At 42.4% G+C, this 27,772-nt stretch overlaps 2 protein-coding genes across 3 annotated transcripts in view; one reads left to right on the forward strand and one right to left on the reverse strand.

Annotated features, from left to right (window-relative positions):
• Positions 1 to 1,118: 1,118 nt before the first annotated feature.
• On the reverse strand, positions 1,119 to 4,922 carry CLDN5 (claudin 5). Its single transcript, XM_061466064.1, has one exon. The coding sequence runs from the start codon at positions 4,766 to 4,768 to the stop codon at positions 4,118 to 4,120; it is 651 nt and encodes a 216-aa protein (XP_061322048.1). The 5' UTR covers positions 4,769 to 4,922; the 3' UTR covers positions 1,119 to 4,117.
• Positions 4,923 to 14,590: 9,668 nt separating this feature from the next.
• The window catches only part of LOC133275569 (septin-2), a 36,429-nt gene continuing 23,247 nt past the window's right edge, over positions 14,591 to 27,772 (forward strand). The window contains exons 1-5 of one of the 2 annotated variants that reach the window (XM_061465603.1): positions 14,591 to 14,702; positions 20,106 to 20,157; positions 21,268 to 21,367; positions 22,860 to 22,946; positions 23,550 to 23,673. In XM_061465603.1, coding sequence (XP_061321587.1) covers positions 20,131 to 20,157; positions 21,268 to 21,367; positions 22,860 to 22,946; positions 23,550 to 23,673 — 338 coding nt within the window. In that variant the 5' untranslated portion in view covers positions 14,591 to 14,702; positions 20,106 to 20,130. The remainder of the gene's footprint in view (positions 14,703 to 20,105; positions 20,158 to 21,267; positions 21,368 to 22,859; positions 22,947 to 23,549; positions 23,674 to 27,772) is intronic. The other variant, XM_061465601.1, reaches the window with a different exon arrangement.

Here is a 27,772-nt window from a genome sequence, read left to right on the forward strand (position 1 = left end):
GGAGGGTGGCAAGGAGCTTTTGTTAATCTCAACCGAGCTGGCAAGAATGCTGCAAAATGAAGTCTTTGAAGATGTTTTTTTTCCTTCATTTTTAAAGCAACAGTTTGTTAGGAGAGCTTGAAAATCTTGCAAAAAAAAAAAGTGCAAAACTTGAAAGCCCTCCCTGGCAGTCATGGAACTTGGGCGAGTTTCCTCACTAGCAATTAGCTTCTGCAGTTCCCTTTAACAGCCATTTTTCCACAGGTTCTGTTCTGATCCATCAGAAATGTTTTTCCCCAGCTTCAAGGCACTTAAAAAAAAAAAAAAAAAAGGGTGGCAGAAAGGATGAGGGTGTTATAAATGTGGCTCAAATAAATTGACGAGAGCCAGACCAATGAATCAAATCGGTTTATTGAGCAAGCGACAGCAAGCAAAACAACGCTGGGCGGCCGGGGAGTCTCTGCTCCGCCAGCGGCGCGCAACCCACTTCCCCAAAGTCACTGGTTTTATACTCTTCTTCATCCGATATACATGTCACTTCCTGGTGTACTCTGCGTCTGTGTGACCTGTTGATAAAGGGTCTCATTTTGCCTCCCGGTGGGTGTGGGGAGGAAGGCTCCTTATCTGCTTCCCCCATACATCGTTTACTTTACTGCATACCTGTGGTCTATAAGCAAAATGTCGAAGTGTCGTAATTTTCCAATAACTCTTAAGCAAGCAAGATTTGATTAACAAACAGGAATCTACTCATTACAAGGGTATCAGGTCAGATTGGGGCTGATCCAAGCTACAGCCGGATTGTTTCCTTTTAAATGTGTAGGAATTGAAAGCTTAAAAAGCTTCATGCTTAGAGCTGTTCTCAAAATAGTTGGGACTCACACTCCACTTCCTAATGTGCTCACATCACAAGACCAACCACTGCTACTTGCTCTTTTGTCTGAGGCTTCAGTAGGGAGCTGAGATATTTGCTGCTCTGCAAGGGAGCAGTCCTTCCCTCTGCTTCAGAGGGGACCCAGCTCTCCACCTGACAGAGGCAGCCCAGGTAAAGGTGGCCCTTTGGGCACCCATGTCACACCCCATCTTCCTGAGCCCAAATAGTCCAGTGTTTTTCACGAAAAAACAGTAACCCTGTTCAGGGATTGGTTTAGATGGTTTTATTTTTATGTGAAATCATAAATACAAAATAAAAATAGTAAACAAGTGCTATAGATTTCTCTTTTCATCGGGATGAGGTTCAGGCCTGATCCTGAGCACTTCCAAGTATTGAAAGTTCTGGATTAGGTCTTTGTTCTTAGAAAACAAAACAGCAAAAACCAGCTTAGACTTTTGTCCTGAAGCCAGTGACATCAGTAACAGAGTTCTTCCCAGTTGTTTTTTAAAGCACATCAACAAGTAAGTCTACTGAAGGATGAGATTAAATATAGAAGCATTTTTTAAAATGGGCCCTACTTCCTGCTGGTGCTGTTGCAAGCTGCCCCACTGACCTCAGCATAAACCTTGTCACATCAGCAGTGAGGTATGGGTTTGGTAGGATGATGCTATGTTTATCAGTACATCCACAGTTAGCACTGGTTTCTTCCAAGAGGTCTTGTGGTGTAGTTACTTCAGATTTTGGTTCTAAGAGGTTCCAGCCCTGCTGCGACACAAAGCTCCATCTCCTGAAATTTGGCTTCTTAAAAACAAATTCCCTTCTAAGGTGTGGGTTTCCCTCCTCCCCAGAACACCAGTTTTGGTGTGATTTTAGATGCCAGCGATGTGCTTTCACTTTTTGGTCAGAGCCCAAGCCCTGTAGCACTTCTGAAAGCTCTGCTATACACATACATGCAGGTGTGTCAGTTGGTGGGGATTGCTTTTTTGGTCTTTAACTTAAGACCAGAGAGTGAGATCTGGGATTTGGGCTAATACCTGTTGAATCATTCGCTAGACACAAGTGATTTGAGCAAGGGAGTCTATGGGATAGGTGACAAATACAGTTAAACATTATCGTTTAAAATAAAAAGTAAAGTAACCATGAAACAAATAAAGGCACCAAACCATTTAACAAGCCAACTTTGGTGGATTTCTTGCTAAATAAATGCATTTAAATACATTTACAGTTTACAGGGTTACACTGTTTAAAAAAAAGAAAAAACTTGCAATGATGAAATACAGAATATTTCATTTTTGTACCAAAATTACATATCACAAAAAAAAATTATAGCTTTTATTTAAATGCAGACAGTATAAGAGTTGCACCTCTTTATAGAACAAAACTAGTTGTAGGCATATTGTTTTCTGATGGGCTCAGACCCTGCTGCTTATGTGTTTAAAAATTAAAGCAGTGATATTTAAAGGGGTGAATCATGTCCTCCATATTTAACATCAAAATTTGCAGGGGCAGGGTTGCAGTTTCTTATTCAGGTATGTGTTCATATTGATACCACCAGGGGTTTAAATTTGCTAAGCAAGGCAACAACACCGTTGATGTAGATATGTCACAAACACACAGTTACCATTAGTCCATAAATCTTGATGTTATCAGGAAGTTGTAAGAGTTGACTCTTAGGTTAGAGGTGCACTGATTGCTACATGGCTGTGAGAGACCCAAGAGGTTGTAGTGTGCTCTGAGGAATAGGAACAGCACTTTTATTTGCTAGCTCTTGGCGGAAATCTTATGGCAATACAGATGCTGCCACTATCTGTAGCAGAATTCTGTGTTGGTTTAAAAGTTGGTTTAAAAGTACAAGTAATCTGCATGGAGGAGCACTGGACCACCCATTAACTCCTCCTTCAGAAAAACCTGTCTCTGCAGTGTAAAATGCAAAGGTGTGTGCTAATATTCCAGGCTGTGCTGAAATCCAGCAGGTGCTGAGCTCAGAAAATAAACATTATGTTGCCTACAGCATCTTCCTTCGAGCCTGCACAGTGTTCTGAGGGCCATACGGAGGAGCTGAGAGAGCCAGAACTTCACATCTCCCAATCAGCCTGCGTAAAGTCTCCATCAAGATATTTGATAAAATTTTTCTAGCAATTTCTTTGCCCCATTTGGTAAATGAGGGAAAGCGCATGTTAACAAAGTTACAGTGGGGAGCCAAGCAAGTGCACATCCAACTGAGCGCACAGTTCAACACTGGCGGCAAGTGGGGCTTGGTAAGAAGGACATGAGTTCGTGCACCCAGCCATTAACATCTGGGGTGATTTTTGTTTCCAGTCTCCTGTACTGCAGATGAGAGGCTGCAGAGGGATGCTCCGTGGGAGGCAGAACATACGAAGATCTCTTATGTCTCTGAATCTAGTCCTCCAATCATTCTGGCAATGAGTTCATATTCAAGTAAAAACAGAACAGAAGTTGAGGGAGAAGAGATGAAGAACCTCAAGGGATGAAGAACCTAGTGTAATCTGGTTTGTACTCCACTAAACGACAGCAATTACCTGAAACCTCTTTGAAAGGCTTCAAAGACACAATGCACTGAAACAACTTGAAGGAAACCAAATGCCTTTCTCAAAACAGTTACTTGCCTGCGGGATTAAAGACTAAGGTTAGTCTCATGCTTTAGACAGAATCCCTAGTTTAGTTATCTAAATACAAGAACAATCCCCCTCTAACCAGTGAAAGTCCCAGCGGGAGCACCCAGAGGCAGGTTTTCAGCAGAGAAAACGAAGACGGGAAGCTTCTGCAGCAGTGCACTCCCGGCGGCACGATCCCACCGGCCTGGAGGCGCCCCGAGAGACACCAGCAGCGGGAGCAGGCGGTGAAGTACTCACGAGTCCCCCACGGTAACGCCAGGGAAGGGCCGGGTGCGGCGGCGGGACCCAGGACGGGGCATCCCGGCAGACTTCGCCGCGGTTCGGCCGGGCTCCTGGGTCCCCAACGCCGCCCCGAGCCGGGAAGCCGCCGGTTCCGCTGTGCGGCCAGGGAGTGCTTGGCTCACCCCGGCACCGCGGGAGGTCAGTACCGGGCTCGGCGCTGCCAGCTGCAGAGCTGCCGGACCCACCGGGCCGGCGGGCAGCAGGGCACCGCCCTGCCTAGGGCTGCCGCTTTATGGGGGTCCCCGATAAGAAGCGCCGCCAGGCAGGGTAGCGCCGAACCTCACCGGACGGCCCTCAGCAGTCTGTCCTTGTCCCCGCAGGGCCGGGGCGGCGAGCGGGACAGCTCCGCTCAGACGTAGTTCTTCTTGTCGTACTCGCCGTTGGATGTGGGCCGCCGCGGCGCCGAGTACTTGACGGGGAAGGAGGTCTCATCGCGCTGGGAGCAGGAGCAGCAGCAGATGAGGCAGCCCCCGAAGAGCAGCAGAGCCGTGGCCGCCCAGCCGATGTAGAGCGCGGCCCCCATCTCCCGCTTCTGGGACGACGGCACGGTGGGGTCATAGAAGTCGCTGATAACGATGTTGGCGAACCAGCAGAGCGGGACGAGGACCAGGACCCCGCAGAGGACATAGATGGCCCCGCCGGCGACCACGATGCGGGACTTCATCTTGCCGGGTCGGATGCAGTTGGTGCACTGCGCACCCACCACGGTCACCATCAGCGCCACCAGCCCCAGCAGCCCCACGATGACGGTGAGCGCCCGGCCCGCCTGCAGCTCGGGCCGCAGCGCCAGGATAGAGTCGTACACCTTGCATTGCATCTGCCCCGTGCTCTGCACCACGCAGGTCATCCACAGCCCTTCCCAGATGGTCTGCGCCACCACGATGTTCACGTCGATGAAGGCCGATACCTGCCACATGGGCAGTCCGCAGGCAAGAATCACCCCGACCCAGCCCAGGATGCCCAGCCCCAGCCCCAAAATCTCCAGCGCCGCCGAAGTCATGCTGCTGCCGCACCGAAGCCTCCCGTTAAAGGCCGGATCTGCACCACTGGCTCCGGACGGCAACTGAGCCAGCTCTACTCACCGCCGCCGCCGGGCAGCGCTTTATGAGGAGCCGCGGGGCGCCCGCCCACCGCCCGGCCGGCCCGGCCCTTCCCGCAGGCGGGATTCGAGCGGTGGGCGGCAGCACCGCCCGCGCCCGTAAACCGCGGGGAGAGGGGGCTCCCGCCCCGAGCTGGGGAAGTGTCCTTCTGTTCGCCCCGGCGCCCGGCTCCACGGGCAGCTCGCAGGAGCGCTGCCCGCTCCCAGTTAAGCGGGGCTGCAGTAATCTCGCCCTGGATTTGGGTCTCTCAGGCTTCTTCCTTTCAGAGCCGCCGTGTGGGTATTTCCTACTTACTGACGAAGCCCGCGGTCAAACGTTCAAAGGGGTCTTGCCAATGCGGACGCCCAGCAGTACGGGTGTCCTGATTATCAGAGCCTAATAGATCATTTTCCAAAAGACTAAGCATACTGACTGACCTGCATCTCTACCTCTTGCATGCTGACAGACGAAAGTGTAAGCAAGCACCCCCACACCTTAGGAACCACCTGAAAATGGAAGATCTTTGAATATGGGATTTGCACCAGTAGACAGATTCTTAATTCAGTCCCGGAAGAATAAGTGCTCCCAGTTTACACCAGGCATGAAACTCTGGTTTGCTATTGGAGCCAACAGTGAGGCATTCTATTTCAGTATACTGCCACAAAGAATTCAGACTTCACTTTACTGTATCAATTGCTCAAGTGCATTTAAAATCTTTATGGTGTGTCAATGAGTTAAGTGTATTTGCAAGAGGTTTTGTTAACAGGCCATGCAGACATTGAATTGCTACAGTCTTTCCATGTGGACCACTGCTTTCCTGGATTGTTTTTGCAAAAACCTTGGTTCACTCTCTGCGGGCAAACAGCATCTTATAGTCCCCCAGGCTGGCAGATGCACTTTGTGGTGCAAATATTGCTGTTACAGCTGCAGTAGAACAGACCTCGCAGCACTCACACAGAGCTGCGATCCAGTGGCTTTCTACTGGATGCCCTGAGAAAAGCTTGTTTTGATTTAAACTGGGTTTGCTTTGGTTTATCATAAAATAAGTTTAAATGTTTTATACAAAATTGAAAGTTATGTTCATACTGACTTTTGAACTGACTTGACCAGATTTGGTTTCAGTTATCCTAGTGATATCCTAGTTATTCAGTTATCCAAAGTATCCTAGTTTAGAGATCACAGAGTTGAAAAGAACACCTTTCCCACCCCTGTGTAAGCAGTTTTCTCTGTTGTACGGAAGTTTACAGTGTGTATTATGGCATGCATAGAGTTGTGATGGAAATATCAAGACTGATATGAATGCAGCATGCATGGAAAAGTCTGTGAAGCAGAAGAGGCAGCACAAGAAATGGTAAGCAAAAGTTAAAGGAACCACATGCTTTGACAGCTGAGGACGTGACTGATGTAACGGTTAACACTCAGCAATGCCCTACTTACATCCTGACTGATGACTCTTTTGCAGAAGATCCCAGTGCTGGTAACAGGAAGATCACAGCACACTGGATGTGGCCTTTCACTTCTTTTGTTTTTCCAACCAGAAGACAATCTTTAGCCACAAGACACCCCAAAAAAGAAACAGGAGAACATCAGCAGCTTGTGGATCATCATGGTGTGGACATGCTGAGACATGATGACTGCAGACTCCCATTGATTATCTCTGCTTGAGGAGCTATAAACATTTTTAGCATGGAAAATACCTTCCTAACAAAGGCAGCCTGGTGAATGGAGTTAGAAGGAGTTATCGCCTCTTCCAGCTGTATATGAAATACATACAGTTTACTTCAATTATTTAAAACTGCAAATTCCATTGTGCAAGTCCAGGAGGAATGTGTGACTGGGGCTGTGCAGTCTGTCAAACTGAGGCTGCTTACGATCACTCAGAGAAGTCCCTGGTGTCAGAAAGAGGAAAATGTGCAAAAGAACCAGCCACAGAGACAGAGATATCTGGGAGGTGAACAGGAAGAAACCCAGAACACAAGCTGAAGCTGGATAACATCTGTATTTATGATGATAATAATGATTACATAGAAAACAGCACAGAAGAACAATTAAAAAGTGGGGGGGAAGAAATGCCAGTTATCTTAGCCTTTAAGCACAGGAAAGCTCCACCCTTGCCACTTGCCCGGGAGCACAGAACTCCAACTTTCCTCTGATAAATTGCCTGTGTGTGCTCCTGTGCCAGACGGGAGGCACTCATGGGGCCTTTGCAGCTGCCAGGCTCTTTGGGCTGAGAAGGGAAACCAGCACATGGCTTGTTTTACCTCTGCAGCCCTCACCCCACCTTCCCTTGCTACCTGTTACCGAGCAACTGATTCCTACAAATCACTTAATCCAAGGCAATTATTTCTCTGGGGTAATACATGCTTGATAATCACAGGGTAAATGAACCTTTCTGCTTAAGAGGCATTTCCATTCCTGGTATTTCACCTTTGTCTGTTTCTTTTCCTTACCCCAGATATTAACTTTTACCCTGGCTATTGGCAGCAACCTCCGTTTTTTATTACTCTATTCCCTGATCCTGGAAGTGAGCCTGTTGCACAAACTACCCTTACTGAGCCCATTGCTGCAAGGTGAGCACTGGTCTGCCTGGTAACTTACTGGTAACTTGACAGACACAGCTGCTGGGGGCCTGTGGACCCCACCAGCTTTAGCACGTTGTGGCTTCTGATGCTGCTAATGTCACAACACCAGGAGTTACTTTAAACTCCCAGAAATTAAAAGATTCTAGTTTCTTAAAAGGAAACATAAATCAGCACGATGTTTGGCTTGGGATGATAAGTAAAGAAATTGCTACTTTTAAGTTAAATCATTGCTGGTAAACTCTGGATTCCTTTAAGTTCAAAGGCATGATGCTCTTGCATCAAAGTAACTCATTAGCAAAATACCTTTAATGTCATTATATCTATTACTTCTCCAACTATGTATTTATTAAATTATTTGGGGGGGGTGTGTGTATGGGGGGCTTTGCAGCCTGTGCAAATGGGAGGAAGTGGTATTCAAGCTGAGAACAATTGCACAGAAACCATACTATAGCAAGAGGGGCTTTGGGATTAGGGGTGATTGTGTTTTCACTCTTTTCCTGACATAATCAAGACAAATACCAGGCACAGAGTTAATGGGAGGGCGCTAAGGGGGGTCCAGGCTCTTCCCAGCATTGCTTGTCCCAGCATATGAGCCCCATACAACAGCACAGAACTGCTGTGCCCAATCCTCCAGTCTTGCTAGGGTTTTGCTCAGCCCCAAAACATCCCAGTAGCAATGTAGATTTGCTTTTGGGGACCTGAGATGTAGTCTGCAGAGCACGCTTGGTTTCTAACTTGCATAATGTCCCTTATCTACATGCTTCTGCTGCCTAAAATGTTAAGCATCTGGAAGACAGAGAAGTAAACAGCATTTGGTATCAAGCTTAGGCCCAAGCCTGGTATTGTTTGTAGGAATAAAACAGAGTATGAGTCAAAAGATGAATTAAAAGTCCAGTCATCTCAAGACAGCTTACCATAACTTTTAAATCAGCAGAGGCAAAGAATCAGGAATCCTATTAGATACAGATTTTGTGTCAGATTTTGTCTTCTAATTATTGCTGAAATGAAGGCAAGGAGATTTAGAAATACAGAGTTTTAGGCAGGGACTGTTCGTTATTTAGAAAATTCAAGTTTTCTCAGTGAAGAGTACTCCTTTCTGAATTATGCTTTAAAATACACCTGTTTTTCCCAAGAGAAGAGATTTAGCTGGAGCTGGAGTGCACATATCATCTTCCACAGTAAGATAGGCTTCCTTGGATTTCCTGCATATTGGCAGTGCCAATGTGTCTTCAGACCAGCATGACATATCAGAAGACTGACATTTAGGAATGAGTCCTTGTCAAATGAACATGTTATTTCAAAATCAATATGCACATTTCACCATAGGACTTATCCCAAGACCATTTCTTTTGAAAGCAAGCTGAAGTGGTTAACATGAAATTGTCACTTCCTCTCTTAGTTCATCTTTTGAACAAAGAGAAGCAATGGTTTAAGAAGCACTCCAGAATGTTGCAAGAGGGACCAGTAACAAGTAACTATGACTGCCACTAACAATGTAGGATCCAACACCTTTTAGTACAAGTGCTGCTGCTGACTTTCGGAATTGAGAAATGGAAACCCACGTTACTCTTTCTCCTCAGTGGTGATGTGACATGACTCACATAAAAGGAAGGAAAGAAACAGATATATGTAGTTGGAAAAACAGTGAAACAGGTTACAAATCTGCTTCCAGTCTTCATATATTTGCTGCTGTATGTCTGTTCCAGACAAGTTGCCCTAGCCCTGTATCCGTCTCTGCACTTCACATACACCCTCTGCCTGGGGTTTCTTACTGAACTCCCACTAGGTCTGCCAAGGAGCCAGAAGCAGGGGCTTTCTGCTGGGCTACACATGGTGGGAATACTGAGACAGTGTTCAGAGCTCTTTCCTCACATAATGAGAAAATTAACTGTGCTAAACCATCATTAGAACTGAGTTCCTCCCTACTTGAATTCCTCTACACATAAACTTCGGGATCAGCATCTGAAACTTCCCCTTGGTTGAAATTGATCTTCATGTCTTACTAAAGCACCTCCCCGACAGGAAAATTTCCAGTCACCACTGCCTGGACCTGCTGGGCTGCACTGGCGAGCTGCTGTGCACCTAACTCCTTAGCACCTTGTTTTCTGAATTTGGCTTTTGAGATGATGCTGCGGTGTCACTGGACAGCCACAGCCTTGTGTTAACAGTGTTTCAGGGCAGTTGATATGGTGAATGATGGCCCTTTCCCAAAGCTTAGAATGTCCCATGTGTAGATGAGCATCTAAACAGCCTGATAATCCCATTAGCCAAGAGATCACAGGGAATATACGCTTAGACCATGTAACTTCAAATACTTCTCCTTAACATTACGGAGAGCTCTTGAGAATGTATTGAAGCTCAGCTGGAGAGAGGGGAAGTAGCTATAGGAAATATACATTGTTTCATGATTATGGTTCCATTCTATGTCATGTTTCCTACCAGGAGAACTGTAATTTAATTTGTCCTCTTCCAAAGTTAACCTCCTTCCACAGATTGTGGTGTACCAGGATCCTGGTAGATCTTTTTCCCATGTTAATTGTTGGGAAATCACATCAGATGTCATTTTGTAAAGAACAGCGTCAGCAGGGACAAATGCCATTGTTTTAAATATACATTGCAGATGTTGAAAGTAATTAGTAAAGATATGACCATGAAATTACTAAAAACTGTTCAGGACTAGCGATGGGAAACATAGCACATTTATCTAGTGTCCCAGGAAATCTGTGTTCCTGAGAATATGTGAGAGGTTTGGGTCACCTCCTCTGATTCTGAGAGTGATTAACTCTCAGTAGTGTTGTCGCTATTCTGAGACAAGTCTGAGACAAGCCTCTTCTTTGGGAATGGCATGCATCTGTTTTGTCAGTCCTGATTCCCTTCTTAAAAGTAAAGCTGGCTTCAGTGAGAGGAAAGGATGGTTGTTACTGGTGAAGAGATGCAAAAATGCATCTTATTCCAGAGAAAAGTTGTGGATTCTTCTTATTGCTTCTTGGTTGCCATAATTAGCGTCTTGAAAAGCTAGGCTTGTGCATGCTTGCAAGTGCAAAACCCCACTTCTATTCCTCTGAGACTGCTATAATTCAAACGTAATCTTCATTTCCTCTGTGGTGCATTACTAAAAATGCATTTTTTTTTTTTGCTTTTTGGGTTGGTTTTTATTCAGCAAGGGGAAACATTTATCTGTTGCAGATTTTCTTATGGATTACTAAATAACTTGTAAAGTAGCTTGTGTTAATAAATCCTGGTGCATCCACAGATACTGGCTTCCTGTTTGTACATAAGCAGAGTTCCAGCCCTGAGCTGCATGCTTCAGAAGGGCTTAACAGTGAGACCAGCTTTCAGGGGACGTGACTTTCTGATTCCCAGTGCAGCATGGCTGCAATAATACAGAAAATCGGAGATGTTAATATGGTTCACCCATTAGTGAGTCCTTAGATAAAGCACTACACAGCGGAGTATTTTGATCAAATCACCAGTTTACCAAATGCTAACAGAGAATGGGAAGTTTGCCCTTAAATTCCTGTCTATCAGCACACCCAAATACTGAAAATTAGCCTAGGGAATATTTAAATTACAGTATCCAACATTCACACAAGTTATGTTCAAAGTGCTTTTTTTCTCTGGTAATCCTTTAAAAGGGGATGTCACCCACAGTGAGCTCGTCATTATTTATTTCTCACAGGCTTGGTCCTGGTGCCATGTACTGTAATTTAGCAAAGCATACACAAATATTCTGAATCAAACATAAACTCAAATATTAGGAAATGAAAAGGGTTTATGCATATGCTTAAGAATATGTTGTTTAATCAGGACTTGAGTACTTTTATCTTGGGGGAAGATCAGGAAAGATCAAGGTGCTCTGTGTCTTACAGTAGTGGGCCAGTATCTCCATGAATTGCTCTTACAGTGCAAACACTACAGCAATTGCACACAATTTTAGGCTCAAGTTTCCCATATTCACCTATGTGAGGAACAGACTCAACTAAAAGAAAATCAAGTTAAAAGGATCTTATAGCTGAAAAGAGACAATTTTATTCTGTCTTAGCTACATACCCTTTTATAAATTTAAATTTAATCAAAATAATGCGACATGAAATTGTTTTATCAAGACTCAATTTTCAGTTACATGGTGGTATTTATTTTATTATAATCAGTATCACACCATTTTCTCTGTTAAGGAGCAGAACAAAAGAGATAGAGTATTTTTGCTGAACGCATGAGGTACTTCTAACTTGCTAAGACGTGACTCCACACAAAGTTAAGATTTGAATTCAAGGAAGGACTCTAATTGTACTTTTGGTAATGTAAACTGAGATGTACCAGGAACTTTTATAAAAGGCTTTTGAGCTTCCAAGGGAAGAATAAAACAAAATTCTTTCAGAAATAATAGTTATGGGAATGGGTGATTCACAGCCAGACAGCTGTTCACTGTGCTAACATCTCTAGGTTATTTAACTGTTTAGAAGGAACAGTGTTCTCCAATACAACAATTCCTTCTATTTGTACCTTTTCTAATAGCAGTGTGAGAAATAACAAATATGCTGTACAGCTTCTGTGGGCATGCATTCTCTCTAGGCTTCTGTGATCCAGTATTTCTTAGTTATATGTAGCTAATTGTTTCAGTTCTGCTGCTTCGTGATCCTGCATGCTGTGGTTTCATAACAAGTCTCATAACTGCTTTCAAAAGTAACAAAAGTGCATGTTCATAGTGCACTGTAAAACTCATTGTCACAGGATGCTCTTTAATGTCAAAAGTTGAGATGGGTTCAAAAAGCAACAAGAAAAATTCATGGAAGAGAAGACTATCAAGATAAAACTTCTGGCTCAGGAAGCTGCTGAGCTCCAGATTGCCGGAAGCTGGGAGGATACACAGGCACGACACTTTTATCTTTTCCTAAGCATCTGCTACTGGGCACTGCAGGGGTAGGGCCCTGGTGAGACCTGACCTTTGCTCTTACCCGAAATGCCCTTCCTTGTGTTACTTTCTGGCACAATGAGACTGTTTTGGCATGATTGTGACTTGCCCAAAGCTTTTGTGTGACGGTTGGTCAGCCATCTGATTGAGCCATGAATTTGGGAAAACCATTGGTAAGCCGCAATAATGCGGCGTTTGACATTTCTGGAGAATGTTTCACCCATTGCACTAAATCCTGCCAAAGGAAAGGAGTGACAAGTATGGAAAAACAGGAACTTCCAGCAGGCTCTGCGTGGATGCCAGTTTGTAGTATGGCATTGTCCACACTAATCTCTTGTAATTTCTTCAAGTACAAATAGTTATGTGTAATAGCAGTTTATGTGTGTGAAATACCGTGTGCGTCACCGTGTTCTAATTTAGTGAAAGAAAAATTGCCGCTGTTGTTCCTTTGGTGATGGTACAAAACACCTATATGGATGTCCAGGGAATAATTTAAAATAAGACCTTAATTTCTAAAGAAATTTGAAATGCCACCTTTCAGTTCCTCCAAGAAGGCAGTGTGTAACACTACTTTGTGTTATAACATTACACTTTGTCCTAGGAAACGGAACTTGGTTGCCCTTTCATTGGCTTTTATCTTATTCTTACTCAGATCACATCAATGCTCAGCTGATAATATGAGCACAATGTGAATTAATAAATAATGCCAGTCTGCCTGCAGCCACATTTCTTTCACTTCCACATTTTCCTGTTGGAAGCTGCAACCCTATTTGTTTAATGGATGGAAATACAGAAAAAACACAAATGTGCTTCTTTGTATTCAAAGAAACTTAAGTCAAAAGATTTGCTGTGAGCTTGCACATACAAACCCTCTGCAAAATGTCCAGATGGATTGCTAGGAGCTCTCCTGAACACAGTTCTAGCACCTTGAATGGCTGGAAAAAGTGGTCCTTGAGCTGTTGACACCTTGGCAACTTTGTACTGAGTGTTAGAGCTGTGTAACACTGTTTCACCAGAAGAAAGTGATCTGGTTCTGTAATCTGATTGCAGGTGTCCTTTACACTGCAGGTTGATGTCTGCTGGAGTCTCAGAGACCTTGCTGGCAACAATTCCACCCACCCTTTCAGCAATGATACCGACCAGGGTGGCCCTCACTTAACCAGAGGGACTGCTGTGATGAAAAGAGAAGGTGGCAGTCATATAGGTAAAATGAGTACATTGGGGTTTTTGCATGATGTTTGGGAGAGAAATTTGCTTCACATGTGGACTAGCAGTTGAAAACCAAATAGGCTTGTATTACATACTGCATTACAGTCAAACAGCACAGAGCTTAAGGTAGAGCTCTCCCTGGCTATCGCACCTCCTGTACCAAAAGGTTTTCCACTGTGAGGAGTATCACTAAAACCTCAGAGGTACTTGAGTAGGAAATAGGAATCCAACGATTTGAGACAGAGGCATTTTAAGCAGAATGGGATCTGACTGTGTTTCGTTCTTGAATGTTAACTCGTGTATGTAGCTCTAGACCCAGGCTGTTTGCACAAGACAGATGTCCAAGTGTGCTGCTGGCAGGATATGAAATTGGGGTAGGAAGACAGACTCATATCATTTCAGAGCTGTTCCCACCGTAGCACCGGTACCGTGTGGTATAGTCGGCGTGCAGCGACCTCCACGAGGGGTGGCTCTGTCGGATGAGCCTTTCTCCCATGTTTTTTACTTTGTGAAGCCAGCAGCACCAGGAGACGCTCAGTAATTTGGAGCAGGGCACTCAGGGCCATAGCAGGAAGAGACCTGCTTCGCTGCAGGATCCCCATGGACATCAGCGGTACGGCGGCACCGCTTCCCCCTGAAGCGCTGTAGGAAACCGGGGAGCAACGGCTGGGGACCCAGGGTCCCCGGGGGCTGGGGGGCAGCCGCTCGCCCATCCCGCAGGGCGGGTTGCGGGCCCGTCCTACCCGGACCATGTTAGCTGTTAGCTACGGGATGTCCCTGGAAAAAGCACCCGCCGCTGAGCCGCTCCCGCAGCCGGACCCTCGCTGTGTCCTGGCTCCCACACCGCACCCCCATGGCGGCCGGGCCGGCGGGCCCTGAGCGAGGAGGTCACCACGGCAACGTGGACCGGCCCCCTCGCTGCCACCGAGGCAAGCGGGCAGAGCAAGGAGACACTCTATCCCTCCTCTCGCTCATTCTGTAGCGGGGCTTCGTTGTTACCCTGGGAAGCAGCTCCTACCATAGAGTTATGCGGAAGGCAGGCAGGCAGGCGCTCGGTCGCGGTGGCATGTGGGATGCCGGAGGACTGCGCGGGGGAGGTATCCGGATCGCGGCCTGGAGGACAGGCACTGGCGGAAGAGGCTGAGGGCTCAGGTAAGCAGCAGGGACCAGGTCGTGCCCTCCAGCCGGTGGGTGGGTGGTACTTGAGTCCCTCACACCGCTCCGCTCCTTCTGGCCCGCTCCCGCTCCCTGCACACCGCTCAACCCGGCACGGCTCTGCCCCGCTGTGCCGAGCGGCCAGCCGTACGGGCTCTGCCCCGGCCCGGTGCCCGCAGCTCTCCCTCTCTGTTGAGTGCTCCGTGTGCGGCCCAGCGGTCTGGCTTCGGCCTCCCTCTGCCCGGGACGAGGCCTTTGGAGTTAGTGGATGACGAGGGGAAGAGCGTATCGGGGTCTTGGACTGGTTTAGGCTCACTTTATTTTAGAGCAGGGCGTGCGTTACTTTGGGGATGCGGAGAGGCCCCTGTGGTGCTGGGCTGTGCCCGGCAGGATGTAGCTGGAGATGCGGGGCGAGGACGGAGCAGGAAGTTCTGTCTCCATTGGCATTCCTCGGATATTTTAGAAACGGCAACACTGAGAGTGGCCGAGTACCAGGGACAGGGGGATGCTGCAGGAGCAATGTAACCCACCAATACACAGAGCAACGTGGTCCAGGGTTGGCAAGAGTGCTTTACTTTTTGTGGCATTTTTTAAGGTCTTAAATTGGTTACATGCAGGCTGGAGGCTGCGTGGGATCATGGGACTCGGGCGTGATTTGAAAGCGACTTAAAATACTAACTTATCACTTTTTGCTGGGCTTTGCCAGTATGCACACAGTTATACTTAAGCTTTGTGGGTATGGGGCAGAGCTGCCTGTATTCTGATAAGTGATTGTGGCTAATATGTTTAGGTTTTTAAGAAAAGCTCCTGCAGACTTGTAAAACAAGTCTGCTTCACAGTGTTTTCCACTGATAGAGTAACTCTAAGAAAATCGTGTCAAAAGCTGCTTGTGTAGGAAGCACATAATCACTAACACTGATTGTTAATGTGGACTGTATCGTTGCCACCTTTGTGCTTTTTAAGTGACTGTGTTCATTGAAATAACTAGGAAAGGAAGTTGTCTGGAGCAGTATGTTAACATTGAAATGGGCCTTTAAATACAATATTTGAGATTAGAGCTCTGGATTTATGCACAGCTTTTTTTCTAGACCTTTCCTTTTAAGAGCAGTGCTCACAAAATTCCCTCAGTGCTTGGTCCTCTCCTCCCTTTGCTGTGCATGCATGTGCTGTTAAGTCACAGAAATGTTACAAGTTTTGATGAACAGCAGTGCATTCCCAGTCATAACCTATAAGGTGTGTCACTGGTTCAAATGCATTGTCAGAATGAAGTCTGTAAAACTTCTGAATACTAATCCAAATACAGAGCAGTGGCATACACTTGGCATGGTCTACCTGCAAGCGCCAGTCCTGGGTTGTTGCATTTGCTGTTACATTTTGTATGTCCTGGAAGGGGTATACAGTTACTTTCCAGAATAAGTGTGATACAGAAATATATTCAGTTCACGTGTAAAAGAGGTTTCCTTCAGTTGGTAACATTGGTTCTAATGGGGAAAGTTGAATCACCTGAAGGGACACTCCTTGGGAATTCTGGGAGGGGTTTTTCAGGCGCAGAGATGAAGTTGTGATGGGGAATAAAGCCTGACATAGAGAACAGCTCTGATGTTGTTTGACCGAGTGGGGTGATTCATATGACTTTGATAGCATAAGCTAGCAAAAAAAGTGAGCTCCTTTGTATTTGACCACCTCTATATCAGGGCTGGAATATAGTGGGGAAATCTTTAATTTTCACATGATTCCCTTGATTTTCTGTATGTAAGGTACTTGGGGAAGTTATAATATTTTTTTTTTAATTATTTATGTGCCTCAATACTTGACTGCTATTTCTTTGTGGGGTTTTGTAGTTCTTTTTGTGAGAAACCACAAATACTGATGTTTTACTGACACTTTCCTGGTGTTTTTCACTGTCTGCTTTAAGTCTGAATATGTGACTTGAGAATGCTAATGTTGTTGAGACTATTTCCAGCACTTGGAAACCTCCCTAAGCCTTTACTGTTTTTCTGTGGTTCCTTATTAGGTCCTTAAATACTTCTTCAGAAGTATCAGAGTTACCTGTCTCAGATGAGGTCCCATGTGATAGCTCAGGGGCTGCTGTGCTCTGCTTGTGGAGATGGTTGTTAAGGTCACTCTGAAGTCATTCTTTCAAAGTGTTGTTTAGTATCCTTATATGGAAACACTCTTTGTACGTTTTTCATAGAGTTTTCTTTGTGCTAGATCCTATTAAGAAGCTCCCAGTCTGCCTGTTCCTAGCAGTTTACTTCTTGCATCCTGACAGGAACAAAGGAAATGACCCATTTTCCTTCCCCTCTCTTTCTCTTTCACTGGAACACTGTTCTTAGCAGAAGACGGTGGGATGGCACGTTCCAGGGCTCTGTATTTATACAGGAGGCAATTGTAACTGAATTTAGTAGTAATTTGTTCCCTTCGATTACTGAACAGCAAATTGTATAGGGTAGGAATTTGTTGGGATTCAAAATGAAACTTTGTTACATTATCCACTGTTCAAAACCTGATTTGGACATTCCTATGCTGTAGCATAGTGTCCCTTTTTTTTTTTTTCCACTAGACATGCTAAATGGGGCTCACAATTACAAGTAGTTTCACTGCTTTTTTGCAAGTTAATCCAACTGTAATTTATCTATTCCTTTATCTTTGAAATATTTTGCATGTGCTGCTTTGCTTATTTCACAATGATTGAAATAGTTAATTGAAAATCCAAGGCAAACAGAACAGTGATGGCTTGCTCCGCTTTGCCTTTGTTGTTTGTTTTTAATTTTTAATGAATTTTCCATAATAATGAAACTGCAGTTTCCAGATGTGGGATTATTCAGAGTGCTGTCAGATACTCAGCTTCACAGTATTTTAATGTTTGATTCAGTTGCGTGTAGACACATTCAGGAGTTCAGCAGTCATTGATGCTCTGGGCAGTCTGGTCCATTGACACGTTGTCACTTGTAAGCACTGTGGTTATTTAGTGCTGTAAAAAGATTTGACAGTGTAACATCCAGTATTTTGCTAATTCTAAGGTTTTGATTTGCAATGGTAAGGTAAAGCTCCAGGAAGATGGCCCAGGTCATCTGGGGAAGACAGTTGGCGGAATAATTTGCTAGGAAACCTCATGAGGGCAGTATTATGAATTGCAAAATGTGTTGATGCTGGGTAACAGGCTTCATTTTGAACCTCAGTGCCTTGTTTAGGTGCTGTGGAACAGGGGGTTCACTCATTTGGGGGGTGTTTTGTTGTTGTTTTTTTTTGTTGTTGTTGCTTACCGAAGTTTTAGTTAGAGTATTTCTAGTTTAACAAAACACAATGGGAAATAACTAACTGGATGCTTGCTGTACATATACATTTAAGCATGTGCTGCACTCATGATATGATCAGAGAAGCTGTTTGCAGCTTTGGGTACAGCGACTTTTTGGTCAGAGAAAGACACAGGGTGAGCATGGTTTGCCTGGTAGAAAACAGGTTTTGTAAGTTCTATTTGTGGAACAACTTAACGTAAATGTGGCTTTTTTATGAGATGACAGGCTAATTTTGAAGCCAGATGAGTCGTACTCAGTTGACAAGAATTGTGACACTTCTGCTTTTTAATCCAGCAGCTTGGGTAGTACTACAATGGATGTGACTATACTGTGGGTTTAAAGCAGGAGTCATTTGAGAATTTACCATGCATATTTAAATCTGAATTGCTCCCCTTTCTCAGGTTTAACTATAGCAGCTGCTCTGGTAGGTTTCTCATCTGGCCTTACTGTGGGAAATGGGCCAAGAAGATGAAGCTACATAAACACTCAGTGACTGCTTAGGAACTTTGCTAAACTCTTGAATTATGTTACTTGTAACATAGTAATTATATTACTATGTCACCTTGTCTATGATTTTATAGACAAGGTGGCAACAGAGGTTTCTAAATGTAGAAACAAGATGTGGACAGAACGATGAGTTACATCCCTCAGTGGGGCTGTGACTGGCTTTTTCAAAACCATTCTGAAGGGATGTTTCCCAGGCTGTTTTGAGGAATACCCAACTGAAGGTGATCAGAAGATGATTAGGATCAGGACCTCCTCATTTTATAGGCAATGGATGTATTAGGCCTTCATTAGCAAGCACATGGGGGGAAGTTGGAGGAATAAACAAAACCAGTTTTCCTTGCTTACAGGGTGGCTGGTGTCTGCACAGCTGCCAGGATTTAAAATGCCTGCTTCAGGGCAAACGAAATGCCATGTGAGCTGAAGACATATTTTCTTTAAAACTCCAAGTTGCAATTAACTTCAGCTTTTCTTTCAGTGCAAAGCTTAGTGTGTCTCTGCTAGGATTTGACTGTCAGACTGCCAGTGTCAGAAACTGGACTGTATCCTGCTAGAATGACTACAGCTAACCAACAGGAAAGCATTTCTGTCTGAACACACAGGTGCCTGCATAGGTCACTTCCCCGCTTCCCCAGGCCAAGAGCTGTTGTCAACAAACAAAACTGTGAAGTGCTTCTGCCGCTTCCGTGTTTCCGGTCAGTGCTGTGGCTGCTTTTAATAAAAGGGCCTTGCTATTGCTGTGATAGTTAATCTATAGCACAACTAACATCCTTGAGCAAAAAGATAAGGGCTTGCCAAACCCCAGCTGTTCTGTGCCTGAAACTAAAGAACACATCTTTCTGATAGTCCTTCAGATCAGGGTGAAATTTTATGTCCACTGTGGGTTAGCCAACTGCCAGTGTAGTATTCATGTTCAGTGATAGTACTTTGAAGTGACTGAAAATAATGTTATAACCTTTATCTGGAAATCCCAGATTTATCTTGTTCTCAGGATAATTGCTTTATATAGTAATGATTCTCAAATGTCATGTTTTGGACAACACTTACACTACATTTACCTATGTGAAACCATCTTTAAGAAAAATATAATTCCAAAGTGGAAAGTGTAAAAATGGAAGGAAGAAGGATTTCCTTATGCTGTTCTGTACAGGGGGGTGGGAACAGAGTATTTGGATTTTGGGGTTTATTAGCTAACTACAGAATCAGAACTTTTAACAAAATTACATCAGGAGTACCATGAATACTCGGCATTAGCTTCTGGTAGATATTTTTCCTTCTTTAAAGACAGGAAGGATGAGAGATCTTTAAGGATACTGAATTTTAATGCTTTTGAGTTTTAAAGTGATCTGTTTCAGAACTTTTAAGTATTTCAGTGAACTATTCTGGGTTTGATAATCCTGTGTAATTACTTTCCTCTGAATAGCTTCACATAAACCACTATATGGATTATGGCTTGTTTTTTAATTCTTTCGTCTTTGAGTATGTGACATTTTGTTCTGCTAGAATAAAATGTGGTTATATTTAATTGATCAATTAAAACTTAAAATTAATGTAACCCTCAAGTTAGCTAACTTGCACTATGGATTTTATTTTCCAGTGTCTGAACCTTGGAGTGAAGAAACATGTCTCAGTCAGGTGAAAAAGTAAAGGTAAAGAGATGGCTGCATGGCCAAAACTTTGTTTAGAATCTGTTGAACTTCTAAAAATGCTCGTGTTTTTATTGAAGTGGTAAAACAGTGAATAAATGATACCTTATTGCTTCATATGTGGTTCTCAAAAGGATATGCTTAGTAGAAACAGAGCTTGCATGTGTTTCTAGAAATAGGCTTTCAGATGATTGCTGGACATTCAGTGTTTGCTTACATATTTAGAATGGTGCCTTTATCTAAGGAAAGTTAATGTGACAAAACCTTCATTTCTCATGTATTTCTCTGAGTGGGTTTTAAAGGATTGTTAGCTAATAATTATTGCCCTTTAAGTGATTTCCCCTGGATCTCCCCAGCACCACTGGAAGTATGGCATTGTATAAAAACTGTTCTCGTCATAAACTCATCTATAAAGATAATTTGGTTCCAGCTAACTCAGAAGTCCCTAAATCAAGTGGCTGCACTTCTTTTTTTAGGCTCTTATTAGTTTTTCAGTCAATTGATAACAGATGGTGAAGCACACTGCCCTTTTTATAGCCTAAATCTCTTTGATAAGTTTTTCAGATATGTTTCTTTTTCCTGCTTTTGTGTTAGAAGTTAACCATTGTGAAGATAGGTGAACAGCTTAACAAGCAGAAGCTAGATCTCTGTGTGGTTGTATGTTGGTAATCTCTGCATTACTATACAGTGTTCTTGTTTTTCTACATACGAGTATGCATTATGTATTTTTATAAAAGGTAGTAGCAGCATGTCCTGAATTTGAACAGATATTTTTGTTCTCTAGCTTAAAATCTGGGGGATTTTTAGCCATGTTTACAGTTTAAGATTAATAATAGTGTGTCCTTGCAAGCTTGCAGATTCTTTATTTGAGAAGAGACATTTGTTTATAAGTAACCCAAGGTACTTACAGATTCCCGTTTGTATCAGGCTGCTTGGTAAACGGGCCTGCTTCAAGGTCTGTCTTGCTATAGCAGGAAAAAAATAGTTGAATTCTCTGTTTTTCAATGTGTTTTATGTACCTCTGCACTTTATTGTATAGAATCAACTGAACTCTTTTCAACTTTTTAGGAGGAAAGGGATCTCATTTATACTCAACTTTTGTTCTCTTGTCAGTTTTCCGACTCAGCAGGTTATGTGGGATTCGCAAATCTGCCCAACCAGGTTCACAGGAAATCCGTGAAGAAGGGCTTTGAATTCACACTGATGGTGGTTGGTAAGTGCCTTGTTTAAGTCTTTGTGACTGTTATACAACAACAACAAAATTTATTTCACAAAGACATGTGTCTTCCTATGTAGCTGTTGACTTTTATACAGAAGAAAATGTTTTGGACCTCTATGCACTTTCTAATTGGAGCTCTTCATATGTTGTCATGTTTAGTAGGAATGAGTATTTGCAGTGATTAAAGATGATGACTTTGAGCCAACAGGACATTCTTGTAATCCTGACTCATGGTCAGATGGTAGGGATAGTTGATTAATCTTTCTTTCACTCCTATTTCCCCATCAGAAGGCATGAATGCACATGGTGAATATCTTGCTGTTGGAATGGTGATGCTGCTGTTGTGTTTTCTGCTGTTCCATATTGACTCATGCTGATATTATCGTTAAACATGTAATTTGCCTATTCTGTGAATGAGCACCTGTAGGAGTCTGCTGGAAAGTCCCTTAGGCACTAAACTGTTTTAAGTGATGTGTTGAATTATACTTGCATTGAATCAGCTTAATGTTATACAAGTGCAAAGGGAGTCCACAGTACTGTCGCCTTTTTGTAGTGGTTACTTTGGAATGACATGTTATGGAAAAATGAAAATGAGAAATGTATAACACTTCCTTAGAACTCTTTGCACTGTAGTGCCTTTTGGGTTTATTTGGTGACAGAACGTTCAGCAAGGTCTGTGAAATAACCAGGTAGTTTGTGATAAGTGTAGAGATTTTGATTTCATGTAGTTTGGGATGATAAATACAGATAACTCTTCCATCTCTAAGATTAGGTGTTAGTAGCCTCTAAAATAACACGGCCAATTGTTCTAAGTGCTGACTCCTTTGATCCCTTGGGTTAGGAAAAAGGGGACTTTTTGAAATTCACATATAATAACTGTTTGTACAGGTTTAACTTCATTACTTTGTAGGGAAAAATTTATATTGACTGGAACTTCTCAGGTGAATTTTGAATAGTTTTCTTACTATTTTCTGTTTCATTTTTCATAGGATATATGTAGCCGGACTATAAGGGTGCAAAGCTTCTCTTAATTTGGGATTGCTTTATTCATTCTCCCTCCTAACAGTGTTCCAGATTCAATTTCTAGCTTAGAAAAACCTTAAAGGTCTCAGAAGTTTTCAATGGGAGAGTTACAGCTCCTGATTTTGTTAAGCTTAAATGAAAAAAAGAAAGCTTTTCTTTTCCTGAAGTAACCAAACTATCTCTAGATGTATAGTCAAGTGCCATATGACCTTTCAGCTTTTACTATGAAATCTAGTACAGTGAACTTAGCATTTTCATGTAACGTTTATAAAAACACTAGAGGCTTGTTTTTTCCTGTGGTTTTAAAAGTACTTTGCTGAACCTTTGATGTTTTTATATCAAAAGCTAGGGTGGATCCTGATGAACAGATTACTTTTCCTCCGTAATGCAGGCTTGGCGAAAGAGGAGGTGCTTTGCAATAAGAGGTGTATGTGCTTAATAACCTGAATTATTTTGTTTGTAGGTGAGTCTGGCTTGGGAAAATCCACTTTAATTAACAGTCTGTTCCTGACTGATCTTTATCCAGAGCGTTACATTCCTGGAGCTGCAGGTAAACATGGTTTTGCAGTTCCTTTAACATATACCCTATGAAATACTACATTATCATTGCTTCATTCTGATGAGACCTTCACCCATGAGACCCTTTCTAGATGTATTTTAATCCTCCCCATTGTATTTTTGAGCTATTATTTTTTTCATTTTATTTTCAAAGACTCAGCTTTTGCTGTTTATCATTATTAAAATAACCAACACCTCCCTTGCTCCTTCCAGCCTCCCATACTGACAATATACCTAAATGCGGTTTTACTCTAATCCCCATTTCCTCTAATGCTTTTGGCCTATAAAGCCATAAATCCTGCTAAGAGGTGTAAATAGATTTTGACAAAGAATTCAGCATGCTTCTGAATATTTTAGTTTTTTTTTTCATGCAGTCATGAGTAAATCCCGCCTTTTTAGTTCATTGCTTCTAGTTTATTTACAAAAATGTGGTGTTAAATTTTGACTAGCTAACTTGTTTCCTCCTTTAAAATATTTTATGTCGCATTGGCTACGATACACTTCAGATTAATTTCCTCCTCTGTTGCTCTCTCCTGCAGGGATTTCTGCAGCAATTGATAGGCACAATAACAATCAAAATGTTCCTTTATTTTAGAGAAAATAGAGAGAACGGTTCAAATCGAAGCTTCTACAGTAGAGATAGAGGAGCGAGGGGTGAAACTGCGTTTAACAGTAGTTGACACACCAGGATACGGAGATGCCATAAACAGCCAGGACTGGTATGTGTGTAAATACTGCTTTGCTTGATAGTTTGTATCTTACAAAACACTAGTGTGTCTGTCTCTCTGAACTTAAGTGATCTGGCTAGTGGTCTTTGGATAACTTTGATGTACTAAAAGGAAGCAACAGATTCATTATTCTTAATATTAATGGGATGTTATCTTGAATTCATAGTAGAGGGTCTTTTCTAAGTCCTTGCAGTTAAGCACAATTTTCTGAGCACTTCTGCATTCTGAGCGCTCATCTTCATATCATCAGTGACATGACGTTTCGTTTGTGTGAGCTTTCAAATCAAGCTTCTCATACTTTTTTTGTTACCTAAAATACACATCCCGAGTAAAACTGTGTTACTTTGTACAACTTCATGTTTTCTAACAACTTTCAAACCCTTTAAAACGTTTGGTTAGTGTTCTCTAGGCTGTCTATGATTCTCCCTCAAAATTAATGGCTTTCTCTCCAGTAAGGTTCTCTGTGACAGCTGCGGTCAACTTTTTGTCTCTATAGCTGCCTCTGACAGAAGGGAAGTTTTTGTTTGTCTTTTACTTTCTGTATCTCTGGCTTACTCAGTTTCCATGTTTTTAATATGGTACTTTTAATTCCCTGTCCTGTATGTGCACTACTAGCACTTTGGGTAGAATTGCTTTTTTAATGATGCAGCTACTACTTAGCTGTCTCTGGACTAAATATAACAGCTGAAGTAATTGTCTGCAGGTACACACAACATAGACAATTGCTTTAGAAGAAAGATCAAGAAGAAAGAAATTGGTAAAATAGGAAGTTTGTTCATAAATGCAATTTCCAAATCATCATCATGATGCACTTCCCTTTAATTGTGGAGAGCTGATCTTGAGATAACTTTTTTCCAAATAAAGATGAGATATGTTAATGTGCTTATAGGATGCCTGAATTATTCCAGTGCAACTAGGAGCTAAACTTTGATTATTTTTTTTTTACGTACCTGTCTTTTAAGAAGTGCTAACGATATTTATTTTGCTTATCCTTTAGTTTTTGTTCACATTTTTTTTGTGGTGTGTGTGTGGGGTAGTCCTAAGGAAAACAAAGTGTCACTGTGCAGAGAAAGGGAGCATAAAGCTAATACTGTTTGATTTGAGTTCTATAAAGTAACAAGCAGGAAGGAGGAAAATAGCTGATAAAATAAACATCTGTAACGCCAATAGAAAGTTTTGTGATCTTTTCTTGACAGAATGTTGTGTTATCTGGAGCATTCTGAAAAACTTTCTTATCAGACATGGATTTTCTTTTCTTTCAGTGGTGTACTGTAGAAACAGCAGAAGTGAAGGCAATGAAGTTATATAATATACTAAATGAAAGTTTGGAAGTGAAGTTGGAGTGGGATTTTTATTTTCCTCTCACTTTTCCTACTTTATTAAGTTGAAAAAAAAGGGAGGGGGGATCTTTCAGAGTAACACGAAGGCATCTTTCTGGACTGCAGCATGGCCTTGCTTATTTTGTGCACTGTTGACTAAAGCTTCCTTCCGCTGGAGCTAAGAGCTCTGCAGCCCATGTATTGTGTTACATAGAGCTCTTCTTGTTGATTGTGTTCTAATGCCCTTTGTTTATTCTGTTAAGATGTTTCACAGGGACTTATGTGTTCAGATTTTTCCCCTTTCTTTTTTGGAGGCTTACTAAACAGAGTTATTCCATGATGATTCAGACCCAGTAGAACAATTTACTGGTTTATATGTAGTTTCTGTGACAAATCTTAAACATAATATATTATGGGAACAAATTGTACCTATATACTAAAGAATAAAAAGATACAGTTTGTTTTCGTTATGTCTTTCTAGTCCTGTTTTCTTATATCCCATGAAAAGACCTTGTCTGTGCCCTGATGAATGTAACTTTGACAAAGTCTTTACAGGATATCGTAGGGACTTGGATGGATGGACTTTTTGTTTCAAACTGTAGTCAAGACTGACCCAGTGCAGCTACCTTCCTTCCTTGTTAGTTCAGAGGAAGCAGCAAATTTGTGTTTTTTGAATTCATGTTTGTGTTCACTGCAGTTGAGGTTAACCAGTAGATGGTGCTGATCTCAATCCAAGCATTATAAAGCACATTTTGGGGACAGCTGTAATTTGTGCAGACCGACTGTTCTTCAGGGTAATGAATTCTGCTAAGGTTATTTTTGAACAGAGGTAAATCAAACTGGTACAATGTCTGTTAGGAGGCAGCAATTGCTGAGAGTATTTCAGATATCTTTCTTCTGAGTAGGTTTTCTTAAGACTTTTGGTTTCTGGCTTTGCATTGATGAAAGAGCTTAATTTTAGAATTTGACTTTCAAGGATGGGACCTGGGGTCAATTTTTTATGTACTTTCCATCACAGAAGTAGTGCTAGCAAGGATTATATGTTGTCAGCAGTTTATCCAGGAGGCCTCCTGGATTAGAAGAATAACAGTGTTGAATTGGGAAATGAGTTCTAGATTTAGTACAGTGAATTCTCTAAAGTAGATTATTTTTTGTTTTCTGAATGCTGTTGAACTTAAAACAGCCCATAAGGAAAGGTGAATGTTAACTGCAGTTAAATACAGGGATCAATTTTAGATTCTGTGTGAAGCGTTCATGCTAGCTTGAGTTCTGTAATCTAGAATCAGACTATACTTGGGAATGCTCTTTTTATCTGTTTAGATATGTGTTTGGAGAATAGCAGAATTCTTTATGGTAGGAGGTTTGAAGCATAGGATGGCTGTTCCATGCATGTGGACAATTGTATCATAAGAGAAGTGTGTCCTTAAAGTAGTATCTTTCATAAGACAGATAAGAAAGGATCTAAGGAGAGGAGGGGAAACAAAAGATTGCTTTATGCACAGACTTGAATCAAATCTGGCCTCAAAAGGATGGGTGACAAAAGCAGTCTACATATTAACTTATTAGGTATTGCAGATCATAGGCCTCATTTCATCTTGGTCGCAGTGTCACAGGTCATTCTTTAGCTCCTTTCTGGCTGCTGCAAGCTTTCTTTTTTTTTTTTTACTGGCTTATATTAATTTGATTTTTGTGGGTTTTGGCAGCTTGGTAATGCTCATTTTTTCTCAGTGGGCTTAAATGCAATGGTTGTGTTGTTTGCTGTTACAATACAGGATGTGCTATCTCCTAAGTAATGGTAGCACAGTGGTATAAGCCAGGTGTTTCCCGGAAGTCAGGAGGTACAGGACACTAAGGCCATGTTAATAGGGAAAATTATAGCAGTTAGAGCTAGAAAACTGCACGTAAACTGATTACATTGCCAGAGAAATGTGTGATAGTTGCTTTCCCATTGTTCGTTCTTGGTTTCTGTCCTAATATCTGTACGTCTTCATCTTGTTACCTTTCACCAGCTAAGAGGAGAGTAGCAAAGGTCAACAGGAGCATAAACCCTGTTGTCCTTTTTCAACATATTTATCTATTTAGATGCTGGCTCTTAAAGACTTGAGCAGCACTAAGGTCAAAACTCAGTATTAATACATGTTTTGCTGCATTGTCTTCTGTGGTATGACCTAGAAATCTTGCAGATATAATTGTGTGTGTATTTATTCCTCCTAGATTCAAAAGCTTGCTCAACTTTGGAAAATCAAATTCCCTCCAAGATCTCTTCCATCATTCGTGTTGCTTCCTTTCATTATCCTCATTATAGCCATGCAGCCCAGGGCTAAACTTGTATTTGCTGTCACAGTATTTGCCATCATTCTATGTGTTCATTTTCCAGATTACTAATTCTACTATTTGTGTTGTGTTCTCTTGTATGTTTCCTCCTGAAATTTCTCCAGTCAAATTTGCACTTTCTCAACAACAGAAATACTATTTTTCAAGCTAGGTTTTCTGCTCAGGTTTTCCTCAAGTAGTTTAAGATATGTCCATGACACACAATCATCTGCCTAATCTTATCTTCATCAGTGTGTTCATTTCCCTTTTCCAGCAGCACTTAATATAAAGTGTCCTTTTATATTAATGTTGTTTGCAGGTGTCTCCATGCTCTGGAATATCTTAAAGCAATCTTCTTAGTAATGCATTGTGTTTTCTCTTTCTAGTCACAGCTCTTTGTGTCTGATTCATCTACGTGTTCAAATTTTGTGTTCCTTTACATCTTTGTAGTGCATATT

The sequence above is a fragment of the Pezoporus flaviventris genome, unplaced genomic scaffold (genome assembly GCF_033815535.1).
Source record: "Pezoporus flaviventris isolate CSIRO_AGI_PZ_B2104156 unplaced genomic scaffold, CSIRO_AGI_Pfla_v1 ptg000041l, whole genome shotgun sequence".
NCBI lineage: Eukaryota > Metazoa > Chordata > Aves > Psittaciformes > Psittacidae > Pezoporus > Pezoporus flaviventris.

Excerpts from the sequence above, each read along its gene's own strand:
- CLDN5 (XM_061466064.1), bottom strand. The coding sequence starts at position 4,768 with ATGACTTCGGCGGCGCTGGAGATTTTGGGGCTGGGGCTGGGCATCCTG.